Below are 17422 nucleotides of genomic sequence, written 5' to 3'. Positions count from 1 at the left end.
AAATTCATAAAATTCGTAGAAAAATTAAAAAGTGCCAGCCGTCGGCAGATGTTGTTCCTCGGGAGGATTACGTTGTATGAATTATTACATCCGCCACGATAACAACACCTTGAAAAGCTTTTAATTGCTTTTCGAAACCATTTTCCAGCAAACAAATTCAGTTGTTTATCTACTTAGAATTTACAGGTCGGTCCTTGAATTTCAAACATTTTATTTCCATTTTGCTGGTGTCGTGCTTAAAAATTAGAAAGAAAAAAAAATGGAAGGAAATTATATTGACATAATTAAGGAATGTATATCATGTAATTAACTAATTGAATTTTGCTATTTATCTACTGTAATACCTAAATTAGTTGAGTCAACATCAGTCGGTTTTTTATTTTAGCCGAAAGTTATAAAAGTTTGCGCTTCTAATGACAAGATGAATGCGATAAAGTGGTATAAACATTGAATTAATTTTAGTGTGTGCAGTGTGGAAAATTAGAAACGGAAACAACAGTAACATTGACTAGAATATGCAAGAGCTGCAACTGAAACTACTACGTTGCACCTTGTAATAGTTTTTCGTGACTGATTATAATTAAACCTTTTCTTTTTCATCCACAGACATGGACTATTAATATCACAAAAAAAATTCAAAGTTTTCTCGACTCGTATATAGCACCTCAAAAAAACTATATTTCGTGTGAGTATTTGACCAATTTCCATGGTAAAACAATTAGATTTGTCCCACTTATAAAATAGAATTTTTAGAACATAATCGTATTGTCGACCTATATTTACACATTCATAGTGGTGCTCCTCTGGTGCTTGTAATCCAATTAACTATGTACCTGTGATTTCTCAGACGCAGTGTAAACTTATTGTGTACAGAACGATGTGTTGGATTAAAACTCGTGTTCTTTGATGTGACTACGCTAGTCATGCATTTTATAGAACTACTAAATAAGTAAAATTTTTCATGCAAAAATTCAGATCTAGTAAGGTAAAATGTAAAGACTGGTGGTCTCCTTCTTACTGATAGTCGCTCCATCATCTGTCGTTATACTCATTCGGCGACGAGACAGTCCAACAATTGAGCCAGATCCTAGAGTATCAGTAATTTTTCTTGTAAAGAATTTGTTGAAGACAATTTAAAAGGTTGACGGAAATCAAAATCAATAAAGTTTCAATTATCTACCTATCATATTTGATTTATTATATGGATCTGCATTGAATGGAGAATTTTTTTTAGTAGATTCGAAATCTGAACCTTGCAGATAATGAAAATTGGAAATGATTCGCGAAAAATCAAGGAAGAAAATGGTGAGCGAAAATTTGATTGTTAAATTAAAATGAACACTTGCCGGTGGCAGTTCCATTTCATTTTATTCAAAAATTATTTATTGAGAGCTTAAACAAATATCAATTTGTTGTTTGTAAAATTATTAGTCTATTTTGACATGAAACAAACAAAACCATTTTCATGACAATTTTTTGTTTTAATTTTTAAAATTATGGTTATTATGGAAATGTTAGTTTCAAACGCATTCCAACCCAACCCAATCGTAACAATTATCGATTATATTTTTATGGAATAAAATGCCATGAACGGGATATACAAATGAAACGGTTATAAACATGAACGTATAACATACTTGGTCGATCGAAATCTGTGGGCTTGTCACTATCCCTGTGATGGTGTTTGTGCCGTCGATGCGAATGTCGACGACCTCCTGGCATATGAACACCAACGAACACTGTGTGAGCTCGATGTCCTGTCCAATTAACTCAATTTTATTTTCTGTCCTTTTTTTAAATAAAAATTCAATTTTACCTTCAAAGTCTTGTTCAGTGTATCCCTGGTGCGAGGGCTGACATATTCCTGGATCTTTGGAAGCTTCATTTTCACCGGAACTGTCCATCGTCCACGGTCTGTAATGAAGAGAAACATTAAAATTTTTTCTTTGATCAAACAAGTTGTTTTAGAAATGATTCAACTAATTGTTTAAGGGGAACCTCACTTTTATTCACACTCACAAAAACAGGAGATTCTACATTTTTCTTTATTTGGCCAAAAATGTGCCATCATGGCTTCACGTTTAAAAATTTATTTTAAGAATATGTAGGCCAAAAATTGACATTTAATTGGTTCTTTACTGAAGCTTTTACGTGTTACGGCAATGTAAATCTCGCTTCGCTCAAATGCTTAATTACGTAAGGCACAGTACATACGTGGCTCTAAATTTTTTATTTGACGAGTAGGATTGCCGACCCCACAAATTTAAAACTACGCACATAATGTACATACTATGACAATAGAAATATCATATTCTTAATTGACACTAGATGTTAATGTGTATTGGCCTTAATTCTCGCAATCCTTGAGAGAGTAACTTTTATGAACTTGGTGGTAAAATTCAAGTTATTAAACAGAAACACAAAGTACACTGTTTCGTCAAACAATATTGCTTTTAATAGATAAAATGGTTGCGGCTACATTACTACATTACATATTGGTTTGAAGATCTATATTTTGACAAAGATTCCGTTTTGTTCGCTATGGGCGAGCTATGTCAAAATAACAATATCCGAACCATTAGGTAAGTAAATTTTTTTCGCGAAGACACCCAGAAATAAGTTTTGAAGGAAAGCGAATTTCCGGAGATGAAAAGGGTAAAATGTATTTTTACATTTAATCAAAAACTAATCTCCAGTTTGTTTCTATGTTATTTCCATTGGAATCATGTTTTTAATTACATTAACATAATAAGAACACATTGAGAAAGATATGTAACGATCGATTACGTACACAATGTATGAGGAACAAACATCCATATTACGACCAAATTATGTATACATTTATAACAAAATAACAAAGCCATCAATAAAATATTTGATGAATTTTGAGATACCATATTAGATCGTAATTAAATTACATTCTGTTGGTGTAATCAGCGAAAATATCTAATTTCATCACATAAATGGGGTTCAAGGAAATGTGATTGAAGTCGGTTGAGACTTAATCAGTAATCATGAACGAAAGTACTGTTTTGGTCCTTTGAAAGGTTTCTATCGATTCGTTTAAAGTCAGTCATGTGTGTGACCGAATTTCATCGCACATTTATTCTTATGTTCACAACCTTCATGGATTCACATCGTTTCCATGACTTTTAACCTCAACAGTTTGTCAAAATCACGGTACAGGGGACTCCAAATTATGATGGATTTTAGGTCTATTTTTGGTAAACTAAATTATATCTAAAATTAGTAGCTGGATTCCCGTCAGAGTTTATGACACGTTTTATTTAACTTTCGATAAACTAGCAAAATAGTTATATTCCTAGTCAAGGTTTGTTAAAGCTGATAAATTTGACAGACGTCAGTTGAATTTATCCTGGTAAATTTATAGTAGCATGGTACTGCTCCTAGTAACCTCATAGCCTTGAGACTAATTTTTTGCGGTTTGTACACTATTTAAATTCCTCAGAGTCTATTGAATTTGACGGGACTCAGAGATATATGTATCTTTAAGAATAAGATTTATCGATAAACTCTGAGGGGAATTCAGCTACAAAAATTTACTTCAGTTAAATATTTGGCAAACAGTTTGTATAATCTTGAGTATTTGACTCTGATACATAACAAGAGGCCCAGCAAAATAACAGATGGATCGACTTTCGTTCGAAATTCAATCAAAGATTCATACAAATTGCATAAGTAATTAACATTATTGCAAGAAAATCCATTTTTCGTTCATATAAATAGAAGAGTCTCAGTTAAAATGAAACCAGAAAAACATGTACTCATGCTTCTTTTGTATGAATGCATACCGTCAACAACAACGAATTTATAATCTAGATTGTTATGGTACGTTCGTGAGAGTTTCGAAAATGTAGACTGGGCCAAATTAACTTCGCGAGAAACATATTTAGATGAAGAATTTGCACCAGACGAAGTGTTTTATATACTCAAATTTGGTTAAGTAAATTCGTCACCGAATTCGATTCGTTCGTTTTATTAAAAATTATTTATTTATGGTATTTTGACATGCAAACCGTAATTAGAGTATAAGTTATTCCGAAAAGCGTAGTTTTTTTTTACAGCAATTTCAGTCACGAATTTGATGTCTATTTTCGCTATTATCAAACCATTTCATTGATATTACGTTGTAGAGGGATCAGTTTCAACGAATGTCGTACTAATTAAGCTGTTTTGGAAATTGGAAAAGATACCTCTGGTTAACCCCAAGTAACAATATCGGTATAGCGATTAGAGACGGATCCATACTCACTCTTTACTAAACGACTAGAGGTGTGCACCGCCGATTTTACGCCGGCGCGCCGCCGATTTTTTGCTAATTTTTCGGCGCGCCGCCGCTGAAAAATAATAGCTCACGCCGCCGCCGCCGCCAATTGTATTTTCGTCGCGCCGAAATTTTATACGTTTAGTGCTTTCAGCCATTTTAATTAACAAGGTTTTATCAAAAGTTTATCTCTCTTAATTTATAAGTCAGGTTATGCTGCTATGTTTCTATATGCGTAGAAAGGAGTTTTTTGTTAATTTTTTTTGTTGGAACTTTGGGTTTTTCTTCTTACTCACACTGTACGACGGCGACGGTGATTTTGTTTCTGATGCTACGATAGGGTTATCTTCGAAGTAGCTTTCTATAACGTATCCTATTTCCATCAGTAGATGGCAAGTGTTTTATGCAAATTTTTAAATACTAGTCCAAAGAAAAAGTTTGCTGCTGTCTTGGGAAGGGTATCGATGGATACAACTAAGGATGATCAGATCACGCTGGCCTGGGACCGCCATCGATATCCGAGATCGAAACAGCATTTGTATTTTCTGTATCCTCACTTAACGTGAACCCTTGGGTACGTTACTCTATTTTCTGTGCAATGGAATGGAGCGCGGCAGACGGCAGACAAAGTTTCTTTTATTGTCTGTTGATGCAGATAAGAGAAAGAAGAAAGAGATCAAAATACAGTGAATCAGTCAAAACTCGGTGAATACTACTGTAATTGTAAAGTGGCAAACTTAAGACCTTATGTGGAATTTGGGTGGAAAATGACGCAAATCACATGTTTCAGGAATTTATAAAGTGGAAAATCTTTCCGGTTTCAAGTTTTTTCGTCAAAAGACGAAACACTGGTATCTTTATTTTCAATTTTTAGCTGCTTTATGTAAAAAAGTTGGGAAAAGAATCATTTTGGCGTAGTCTTATTACTTATAAATTTAAGTTTATCTAAATCTCTTATTTGCGAAAACCTTCTACTACGATCTCACTCCTACATCGAAGATGGACTAAAGGCAACGGGAACGGTTATTGCATAAATCGAAAGATAATAGTAGTGAGTTTGCGTAAATGACATAAATTATAAGTTGGAAATAAGAAACCTGCAGAACATCTAGTATGAAGATGTGACTTAAAATTTCCAACTTATAAGTTGACTTATAGCTTATATGTCATTTACGCAAACTCATTCTTGGATTCATTAAATTAGATGTTTTTAAAATAATAGGTCAGTGATTGTACATTCAAAATATAAAAGGTGAGATACGTCTCAGTTGATTCCCCTTGTATAAGTGGTTGATACTTCAGATCGCAAGATAGTAAGAATTCAGTGTTCGGAAAAAGGATTGCGCACGCTTTTTCAAATGTTTTTGCATTATTTTCGAAAGTTTAGATTTTTTGTAAATTTATCGGCGCGCCGATCGGCGCACCGCCGCCGACTATAAATTTCTGCCGGCGCGCCACCGCCGATCCCTTACCAGTCGGCGCACCGCCGCCGACTATTTTAAGATCGGCGCACACCTCTATAAACGACCAATGAATATTTAAATTTTCTTGTATCCTGTGCCAACAACATAAACAGAAGTCATGGATAGACTTTCTATGATTAATAATTTTGTCTAGAAAGGTTGAAAGGTTCGATACGGATATATATAACCACTTCAGAATTCAGCTTCTTCAAAGGTAAAACATGAGTCAATTCTATGTAAATATTCTATTGATTTCCTTTATCAACAAACTCTATTCTTCCACCTGTTTGCATCGGCTGGGTATATTTCTTAGCATAATTTTCATAATTTTAGTTTAACGATTCAGGAAATTGCAATAAAATACAGCGTGCGTAAAGTAGATTAATGCCATTCCTTTATATGCCACATTGATATACATATTCAAATAAAAACTTTATGACATCCGAGTGAAATTCTGAGCGAGTTAATTAAGAAAACTATATTCGATACGAGTGATGTCATTTACTTACAGTAAATTACACCAGACACTTTTACTAGTTCGTCATAAAGTTTCAGACGTCCCCATGGTATTAAAAGCACAAAGTTTCAATATCGTGCATAAAATCTTGTGTGTTGAAAAAAAAAATTCTTTTTATGGTTGTGTCTGTCAGGGCCTATTTTTAAGGAATAAGTTCTTGCAAATCTTAAAAACACAAAAAAATAACTGAAAAATGGCAAAAAGTTGATAAATTTAGTTTTTTGTTTGACTCGAGGACATCAAAAACAATGGAGAAAGTCAGAAAATGACTGTAGCGGTTGCGATTAGCGATCTTAGGAGTAAATATATACCGAAAACCGCTTGGAAAATGTAAGAATTTTTAAGAATAAAATTCCCTTAAAATGGGCCCTGTTGTCTGAGTATAACCGAACAAAACATTAAATGATGGAAAATCCAATAGGCCAAACAGTTGGTGTTTGTAGGATAAAATCTAAAACGTTGGAGGGTAACCAAGTGATGAGTCATGAAGAAAAAAGTAAACAAACAAAAGAAAACGAAGTGACTAATCATACAGCGGATCATAAAAAGGATGATCTCTTAAGCAGGTGAATGGTATTATCCAATAAGAAATTATTGCTAACTGATTTAGACTAACAAGCGATTTTCTTTTAAATAACAAATATTTTCCAAATGCTAACTCTCGTTTTACGACACGGAATGAATGTTCGATATAATGTTGCTTTTGGAATATCATTAAACAAAATCGATACCTTAATGTTATCAATATTAATAAAACTCTGCAAATATTTGCTAAGACAAATCGCATATTGCAGTCAGATAGCTTTACTATGTACTGTACGTGTATTTTATATACGCTGATGTACACGTGCTGATACGTATGGTAGGTGCAATTTCATGAAGTAAATAATTATGAAATATAGCCAGCAAAACCATCAAAGGGAATTCGGGGGCAACACAAGCGTTTGATATATGAAATAATTCGGAGAAGGTTCTGTTTCATGTTGAGTTCGGTACGGTATTTGTAACAATTAATACCTTAGAAGCCGACAACTATTTCGCCTCTAAGCTGTCTGTATGCATGTTTTTCGTCTAACAAGTATGCACTACTATACTGCGGAAAGGCGAAAGGGTGGTATTACATCCAAAGGTAGTCGATGTCATGCCACTGTGAGCTACGTCGTTTTAGTATGATTGATTAAACATTCTTTGTTGCTGTTTAACTTAACAGTCGCTGTACGATTTTATGTACCTAACTAAGAAGAAACTTTTTCAATAAAACGTCTTGAAAGTTAAATTATTTTAAGTGAAAAATATTCAAGTAAAAGAGACGAAAACTCGTTGATTTTTCATTGAAATATTTTGCTCGAAATTGAACCTGAACAAACAACAGCATCAAATTAAATTTCTTTGAAAAAATAAATTTGACTAATAAACGTTCATCTCTTTCACAACATACATGTTGAGTTCATACGCTCACGCTGAAATGTGTCAGATAAGTGAGAAAGGCAGTACAAATCCGCCAACATGAATATAAAAAAAAAACCGACAGCAGCTTAGCCTTATACTGAAAGATGTGAACTATAAAAACTGTATGATAACAAGTTCAGACCATTCAGGTCTGTACTATGGCGCGTATTTTGTTTTATTGACATGATAAGAATAATGGCTTTGTTGTTAATACTTATTCATATCAATTTTTATTAAATTGCTACACCATGTAAATCATTTAGCTAATAAAATATGACTCCCTTGTTTGGGACGACTGTCTGCATGGCTTATTTTTCAAGGCATTTCAATATGAGTGTGAGAAAAATATTCGTTTTATTGAAACTATGACATGATATCGTTATACGTAAGGTCTCTTGAAGATAATTTATCTTATACCGATTAGTAAATGTTCTGAGTATAGTCCCTTGTCCACAACACTTGTGTGGAAAGTCAGCACATGAAATTACTCATTTGCTTCCAATTTGCCGTCTTCTACTTTTTCAGTAAATCTGCAGAGGAGTTTTATTGAAAGTGGACCAGGCTCCTTTGGAGCTTTTTTTTAGCGACGCTTTGTTTACATGCCCAGATAATCTTTTATTGGCTATTGAACTTCCACCAAAAGTCTTTAAATCGATTTTTCACCATGAAGCCATGATGGCTCATTTTTCGTCAAATGGAGAAAAATGTTGACCGCAACCAGATCTACATTTTTATCTATTTGACCAAAAATGAGCCATCATGGCTTCATGGTGAAAAATCGATTTAAAGAATGTCTTGGCCAGCAATATGTCAGTAAGTTTTATGATGAACTTCAAAAGTAGATCTTTTGAAAAAAATAGGTCCGACGGAGTCTGGTTCACTTTCACATTAATAACATTTATCGATGCATAACGTACAAAGCTGTAGGAATGTATAACCATGTAAAGGCAGTCAACATTCGATAGTTATATAGACTACGAGGGAGTTATCGGTGTAAATTCATTAATATTCGATTTTACAACTCTATCAATGACGACGATGAACTACGCCACAATTAACGTCCTTGTGAGTCGTTTTTGTATTAAAACACAAAGGGAAGTCAAAGTTCTGTTACCAAGAACTTACATAAGAAAACCTTACATTCAACGGGGAGTCATAGCTTGTCTGTAATTCCTCGCTTCGTTTTGAGAGTCACCTAATCTGTACAAAACTGCATCCTTTATAACGCCAGCATATACAATCTTTGTTTAAGTTTAGTGAATAAGTGTCTTTGTAAAATCATTCTTATAGAGGCGTTTAAAGCGTTCGTCGTTTCATCATATCCGATAATTAAAGAAAAGGAAAAGTCATGTGTGCCCGTGCTTGTGTCCAAAACTTACTTCCTAATATTTACGTATGCATCCATGTTCGTCGGTCGCATTCAGCTTATATCATTTTCATTTAAGGCACAGAACATTTAACAAAATTATCACACGAAGAATTGGGTTAACGGATTTTTAAAAAAATAATTAATTTTACACATACAAAGCTTTACGTTCAGTCATACCAGCGGCAGACAGTTTTACATAAAAGCGTCAACAACACTCAGTTAAATCATAAGATAACACCAACCATGAGACTGACAAAAAATGTAATCAAAAAAGAATTTATTTTTCATTAAAAATACACACACAAAAATCGTCGACTGGCAATAAATTTGAATTTTAGAATGTTATTAACTCTCAACGTGCGTTCCGGAGTTGCGTCAATTAACAAATCAAAGTCGAAATTTTAATTTTACATTTAATTCGAGGCAGGTTTATTCCGAATGGGAACCAATGAGTGTGTGCATATTTCAAAAAAAAATGTTCATATAAAATTAAAATAAACTGAAGCGTCTACGTAGCAGCAACATTTCAGTGAAATGAATTTCCGCTTTGTTCTTTGTTATACGTCCGTGTTACAATTTAATATGTACGGTATGATGATATGAAGTAGCACTGAGAATAATCCAACACGAAAATATCGTTTCGATTTGTAACAAAACATTCAGTTCATTGATTCCACTTCACTAGACGATCGAAAACGGTTTTTCTCATATTTTCCCAACGAATGTTTTTGTTTTCATGTTCTTTTATAAACAATCGAATTTCGATATAAAATCTTTCAGCACTGAAATATCAATGAATGAAGGAGAACCACCGACTGTGTAGTGTATATATTAAGCAATTCCAGCAAAGTACATCTTCGATTGAAAACTTCTACGCGATTATGAATAACGAAGACCGAACTCTTTTTAAAAATAATAAAAATTAAAAAAAATAATAAAATTTTAATGAAACCGAGTAAGAATCAATAGCGTTCATGCAGTTCATAGACGAAAAAGAGATTTTTAATGTGCGCGGTTGGAGTTCACAAACGAAACTGAATATATTGTTGCATGCGTTCTATCATGACAGTATGAAAACGATTTGCTTTTTATTCTTACAAACTGAGAGCGTCTACAGAGTTATTCATAGTAAGAGTGTAATACAACTGAAGATAAAGAAAATTGTTTTCCATATTTCAAGAAACAACATCACAGAGAGGTTTGATAATCATAACGATTTGATAACGCAATGTAACAAGCGGCTAATGAAAATTAATAGCTCACGATATCTCACAAAGAAAAAGAAAATTTGTGGGTAGAATAACTTTAATTTTACACTGTGTGCAATTGATTTGGATTCAACAAGGCAAGCAATTCATTTTTGTGTAAATAAAACAAATTATGATTGCGACAGTTATAACGATGGGAGTGACAAATTCATGCTTTAGATAGATAATAATTCATGGAAATGACTTCCTAATAGGATGTTCTTATATATGAGAAAGTAAAAGTGAGATGAGATGGAGGGTAAATAATATTTTAGTTAGCTATAACAAAGCTGCAGCTTTCTTACTTCTAATATTCGATGCAAATAGTGACCATGTGGATACAGCGCATGTTTTTTCTCTTCACGTATAAGGTCAATGTTCAACAAAATTTCAACTCCTGACAAAGGTTTTGACTAAACAAACTGTACGCTTTTGTGATATTAATGTTTGGTCGCTCCACCACACCATAAAGTAGTAATTATTTTTCTCGATTCTCGAAAAGAATAAGAAGAATTAATTTCCCTTCGCACATCCTAATTACTATTCCGTTCGTGTTTACAGATACAGAGAGAACCAATATGATGTCCTGTCCAGTCTACCAAACGAATAACGTATCCGGAGGTGAAAATGTAGTTAATTTTTGATCGAGCAGCATGAAAACATAATACACATTCATTAAGCTGATGAATCGAACCGACAATAACATGTTTTTGTTTATTTGCTATTTACTTTCCGTTCACAAGGGTTTGTTTCTATAAAATATTCAACGGTGTGGCATACATTTTCTACATTTTTGTACGAACATGGGTGGCTGGTAAAGTAAATTATTCCGGAATTTTGAGAGTTTGAAAATTTTACATTTAGGGTTTTCTGTTCATTTAACTTTTTCATTCTAACAAAAAATTGCCAACTTTGGGCTTCAAAAACACAGCTCCTGTGAGTTTTTTCAACTTGTTTTCAAAAAACGTCTCTGCAATGGATTCTCTATAAGATTACCTGTTCAGACATACCTCACACGATGTATTATGTCGTGATTTGCCGATTTTGTTTGCAAATAAAGTTGAAATTTTTGGTTGAAGAGTCTTAGTTGGGAACACTGACAGAGTTACCCTGCCCGAGTGAAGGCGAAGAACAACAACGTTCTTATGGTATTTCATAGCTGGACTCCTCAGCTATTCACTACAGTTAGCAGAAATGTCTTCTGTTCCCATCTGCCCGAGATATCTGTCAACATTGTGTGCAATTTCATGCTACTACCCCAAAAATCAAAAATCAGCCTAGAGGCAAGGGAAAAATGAATTTTTAAATTTTTTTTTTGCTGTTTCGGATTCCTTGGTCATTTCTGAGTACAGCCTGGGGCCAGGCCTTTTAAAATAAAAACAAAATGAAAATACGACCCACCCTATTTTACATCAACAATATTGTTGAAAAATTTAATGGATCTTTACAGTGCTGTCTCTTTTCATCGTTATTAGTGATCTACGGAGTCAGGAACTGCGGACGAGTGACTCCATTTGTGACTAACTTGAATATAGCATCACACAAAACATAAGAGTCAATTCGCCAAAACGTCGAACAGCTTATATGGAATCGGGATTGAAGCCGACGTCGTTCAATTCTGATAATATCGTGGAACAACTTTTTTCCCGAAAAATTTTTGTTGGGCTGTCATGGCCCTTAGAAAAATTTTCTCCGAAGTGGTCGCAAAAACCGTTTTTTATCAATTACTCCAACATACAAAAAGTGAATGATGTCAAATTTTGCACGTTTATGAAGGTCAATTAGCTGACTATTATTGACCAACAAACGCTGATGTTCGGCCCACCCAGCCGCCGCAACAAGTGAAAAACCTCGAGAAAACAGAAATTTTTGAAGGGCTTTGGGCGGCTGGGAAAGTTAGTAGCAGGAAGCTCTAACCCGGAGTTTTGTAGCTTACTTCAAGCTCTATCCACTGACACCCCACTCGACCATACACACTGTCCCAGATAGAAATGGAGTTGATTTTCCACAATGTGTCTCAACCCATCAAATTTTGGAAAATAATCGAACTTTAAAGTTCCCTAAGTAACGGTTTTTCCTGCGAAATCGCCGTCGGTTTCAATCCCGACTGTTCGAAGTTTTGGCGAATTCTCTCATAAAAGGTAAGACAAATTTACGGAATATAAATCACTTTGCTCAGACTAGTTCAATGAAATAAAAAATGGGAAAACTGATATGATTCACTTCACCGAGAAACATTTTGTGTCAAAAGAATAACTCGCAATCATTCGATAAATTTGTTTAACCTTTCACATTCTTAGCTTTTATATTTCGACAACGTACAGCTTAGCACTCACGAGCATGTAACAGAATATCCTGACAATTAGATGATCGTATTTGCAGATTTTCCAAATGTATACTCAACTACATGCTATCGACAATTTTCCTGAATGCCTGAACATTAACCAACCAGACCGTATAAAAAAAGAACAATCAAGAAGAGTGCTTTAGGGTGAACATTGAAGGTTTCAGTAAATTTAATGCATACAAAAGCGTATTGCAACAAAAGATATTCAATACCTCAATTTGAACAATTGATCCACAGAATTGCCTCTTCATTTTTTGCTGATATATTTGTATATCGGTAATTCAATATAGAGAAGATACACCGTTCGATAATATAATCCAATAATAAAGTTGATAACAATTGATATACAGTTCATTGTAATATTAAATTGAAATATCGATCGTGTCCTTTAAATATTTATTGGTATTACGAAGTTGATGGGATATTTTGTGAATACATTTCGTACTTTCATTGATGAAAAAACTAAGGAGAAATTAAACAGATAAGAGTCAATTGTAGAAATGTCACAAATGATCTAATGGAAGTCAGTGAAATAAGAAGACATTACTTCATAACTTTCGCCTCCATTAAAATTAAGGTGTTTGACCGAGAGTTGGGGGAATCGAAATATTTTCGAAGCATTATTGCTTGACACCTACTCACAGAAACGAGCAAATATCACGTTTATAGTTCAGATTCATCCTTTGGTGTCTTAATTAATTAATTTTAAATGGGTTTTTGGATTTATTAATGTTTTCAGTGAAACGAGAGTTGCGTTATGGTGATCCTGGTTGGTGGTATTTCATATAGTTGTCGTTGTAACACAACTTACGGTTCATAAACACCACTAATTATCCTATTATTTTCATTGCATGTAAATTTCCACAAGCAATTCACGGTCAGGTTTTCAGTACTGTAACTCAGTCAAATACTTTACATCATTTCTACATTATGCAACAAAATCTCAAAGGTCTGATAGGTTAAACAGACCGTCATACAGTTAGGACAAACTGAGCCGAAATTATGTACGCAAATTTCAGTAAAACTTGGCGACACTTTCGCTTTTACTGCCGTCCGACAATCTACGTAACCTCCTCCACATGTAAAATCCTGAATAATTAAAACTTTTTTTACGATGATTTCATTTCCCAAAAGTTTCGAAAATTTAATTGTCAGAACCCGCAAAACTGTTAGGATGTACGATGAAAATATTTACGTCCACCAACCGTTTTAATTTACAGCTTACATAAACAAAATTTGCTTATACCGTACAGGGAACGAAAGCTTTTCAGGGTTTACGATCCAATAATTATGTTATGTGAAATGAGTAAACAAACTTTGTACAAAAAAGATAAGCGCAGGTCAAAATTGGAATTTGTTGTTTCCGTTCATGAAGATTACACCCCGAATACCGTGAGTCTATTCGCAAAGAAAAAACAATGGGCAAACATTTATTCCGATAATCCTGTTGTGTGAAATTGATTTTACCTTTGCGAAAACATACAATAATCGTAACTGACCCTGTCGTTATATAGGTAAAACTTACGCTATATTAATCTGGGCACACAAAGTTATAAACCGCAAATATAAGACATATATACTGTTGACCAGCAACGGATGACTTAGATTTTTTTATGAATCACACTGACAAATAAAGGAATTAATAAGATGGCTTGTGGAGACGAATTACCTGTCTCAGGTAATCTTCTCAAACCATTGTTCAGTAGAATCGTGTAAGTCAAGACCGTAAATTAAAATAGAAAAATTCCAAAGAAAGCTTCGAATGGAACATGCAAAATCTACGAAGCCAAAGCACCTAGCAGGTTAATAGAAAAAAAATTAAGTAGTACTTTAATCGAAGTATGCGAATATTTCCATACCTTTTTTTTCCTAATGTCATTGCAAAATTACCATTAAGGCTGCTAATGGTATTATTGGTATCAAAGAACTAGCAGGCTGCAAACTATGTACACTAGTTGACTTCTTTCTCTCGTCTCTTTAGACCCGAGTAACTACATATTATTATGAGAGTTCAGACTCTGTCATGTGTCTGAAAAAATGCACCCTTCGTTCAAGAGTAACAAAATATCTATTTTGCACACTCGTACCATGCCAAACACCAAAAATATTCTAAATCATCTGCAAAATCTGCACCTACAGAACCTGACAACTAACTCAACTAAATCAGGGCGAGGCGAGTCAATAAGTTAAGATGGAAAAAGATTACTGAAATTCTGTATTTAATGAACGATAAGTAGAAAATTTATCATTTAGTGTTTATTCAATGCTTACAGCCAACAAACTTTCTACACCTGGCCAATAGTAAAATATGAAAAAATCCTCACTTCACTCCTTCGTCGCGAAATTAAAATGAGATCACATCGAACGTTAGCCAATTTTAAAGCGAATGGAAAAGTAATGTGAATAAAAACCAAACCGCGACTTCATTTGTAATACGTCGTCTACCTGCAAAGTACGTGTTCTGAATGATAAACTCATATTAACACTGAAGAAAGCGAATACATGTCAGGAGATACATTTATTATATTTACACTTTTATCCTTTTTTTCCGTTTAGGTTCGAGAAAAGGATCAACTCATTCAAGTGGAATCAAGTTACGGCCTCGTAAATTCATTGAATGAGTTTATTTTTTGGTGTGTAAAGTAAAAGGGTTTCAGCATCCGTAACGGAAAATGTTGATTTCTTTCAAATTATCTATTTTGGAGGACCGGAATGTGACATCTTGTGCTGAGATAAAAACGGTCAAAATTAGGGCTAGTTACATTTGTTCAACATTATTCATTAAAATCAGAACCGACACTAATTGACTTACATTGCCCTTGCAGACACCTCAACCAACAACTCGATAAGTGGTTCAATGATGTATTACACATAAGTTGCACATTTTTTTCTTTGTTACATGAATCTTAAATCGATCACAAAATCACCCTGACATGCTTTGTATGGTTAAAATGCCCATATGCAGTCATTTTATGCTTACATGGCGAGTGTCAAGTAATTCATCATAATCAATTTACCGTAACACACAAAGAAGAAAATTTACTCGAACAGAAATCAAGAGAGATGGCTCAGGAGGAGTGTCTTTGCATTGCTAGGAAAGCTTTCCAAATGAAGGTTTTTTCTTTCTCAGAATTGAACTTAAAGAAAGTCCTTGACCTTTACCATTGAACGAGCTATGAATGGTTGAGTAACAAATGAATGAAGACAGAAAGTTTGGGGAGTGTCATTGTATTTCCAAACTTACAAAATGAAGGTTTTTCCTCAGACTCAAACTGAGATAAAATCCTTGACCGTTACAGCTGAACGAATCATAAATATTTGGTATAATGTGTTTAGTTGTTAAGAACTACAATTGAGTAAAAGAATGTTTATTCAATCATGTACGTCTGCTATGGTAACCCACTTTAAGCATTAGTAAAGCTTCACATTAGACTTTCAACAATATATGACTTCAATATTAGGAATTGTCTTCAATTAGCTTAATTTGAACTAAATTTGTCCATCCTTGGTAGTGAATCGATCGGTCAGAAATTTATTTATTTTTTAAATAAAATTGTGAGAAATCCTCAAACGCTTTAAAATAAACCGAAATCATCGGAATTTCATCGAATTTGCATGGCTTTTCAAGGGTAAAACAAACAATTGGTCAACTTACCGAAATAGCAGTTTCGATGCCCCAAATAAATTATTCTTCACTCCTTTCTGGTTTAAGCTGGTATCATTGTTAAATCACACCGTAACATAACCGAGTTAACACTATTACACACTTGAACTTTAAACGTAAACACAACAAATTCTATTGATTTCAAATCTAAAGTTTTTCTTTAATTTTTACTATTGCCTACGCTGGTACACCATAAAACTTCTGTCAACGATTTGATTAAAAACATAATTTTTCTATTCACCGTAAACATACAATCAAAGCACAAGTAAAATACGTTCACAATCCGTTTAGAACATTTTATTTGTCATCCGACAAGGTTTAATTGAATTTAAATATAATTTTTGTAGATCACCTTTGTAATGTGATTGTTGTTGTTGTTGGTAAAACACATTTATCGATTTATTTTTGTCACACAATAAAAAAAAAATCTTTTTACACTCAATCTGCATTCGTGTGACAGTTCTTTTCTCAATAAAAAGAGATAATGTGAAGACACAAAACCATTAACCAAGCCACATTTAATTTCACTATAAAAAACAAACTTAACGAATATCCAGCAATGATGCTAAACACTTAATCCCTAGATTTTATTGAACTAAAATTGAACTATGGGCAACGTTTTTGTTTATTAATTTAATATGGAAAAGAAACAGAAGTATAACAAAGAAGCTTTTTGATCGAACCAAAAACATATCTCTGTAACGACTCTGAAACAAGACTACCGAGACGTATGCGATTGAATAATAAAAGCTGGGAATTGCTTATTATATAGGGAACAGAAAATATGACAGACTTCGGTATTTTATCGTGTTTCCGTGTCCGATTGTAATGCGCATGTGTGTTCGAAAATGAATTGATCGTATCAAATTGATAGTTTTGTGCAAAATTATTTTGTACGTACGAGGTAACACATATAACATAAAAGAGAGAAGAATGTCTTACAATGTTTAAATTTGGATGTAATATTAGATTTGTTGATGGTGCGAGAAATGAAGTTTCAGGAAGCATATTATTTATGAGACCTGAACATATTTTTCGTATGAATCTGTAATTGCAGGTTGAAACACCGCAAAAATCATAT

General features: G+C 33.7%; 1 protein-coding gene across 11 annotated transcripts in view; it reads right to left on the bottom strand.

The window, feature by feature from the left end:
• The window catches only part of LOC119076922 (sodium bicarbonate cotransporter 3), a 39718-nt gene extending 22645 nt beyond the window's left edge, over positions 1-17073 (bottom strand). For 5 of the 11 annotated variants that reach the window (XM_037183936.1, XM_037183947.1, XM_037183939.1 and 2 more), the window contains exons 1-4: positions 4215-4288; positions 1817-1914; positions 1638-1757; positions 1019-1087 (exon numbers count right to left, since the gene is read on the bottom strand). In XM_037183936.1, the coding sequence (XP_037039831.1) occupies positions 1019-1087; positions 1638-1757; positions 1817-1914; positions 4215-4267 (340 nt within the window). In that variant the 5' untranslated portion in view covers positions 4268-4288. Of the gene's footprint in view, positions 1-1018; positions 1088-1637; positions 1758-1816; positions 1915-4214; positions 4289-9093; positions 9333-10035; positions 10117-16332 lie in introns of those variants that run through there. The other 6 variants (XM_037183943.1, XM_037183946.1, XM_037183941.1 and 3 more) reach the window with 4 other exon arrangements.
• Positions 17074-17422: the final 349 nt, after the last annotated feature.

Source organism: Bradysia coprophila, unplaced genomic scaffold (assembly GCF_014529535.1).
Source record: "Bradysia coprophila strain Holo2 unplaced genomic scaffold, BU_Bcop_v1 contig_232, whole genome shotgun sequence".
NCBI lineage: Eukaryota > Metazoa > Arthropoda > Insecta > Diptera > Sciaridae > Bradysia > Bradysia coprophila.
Note: the sequence above shows the minus strand (reverse complement) of the source record. Positions and strands in the feature narration are given on the sequence as shown.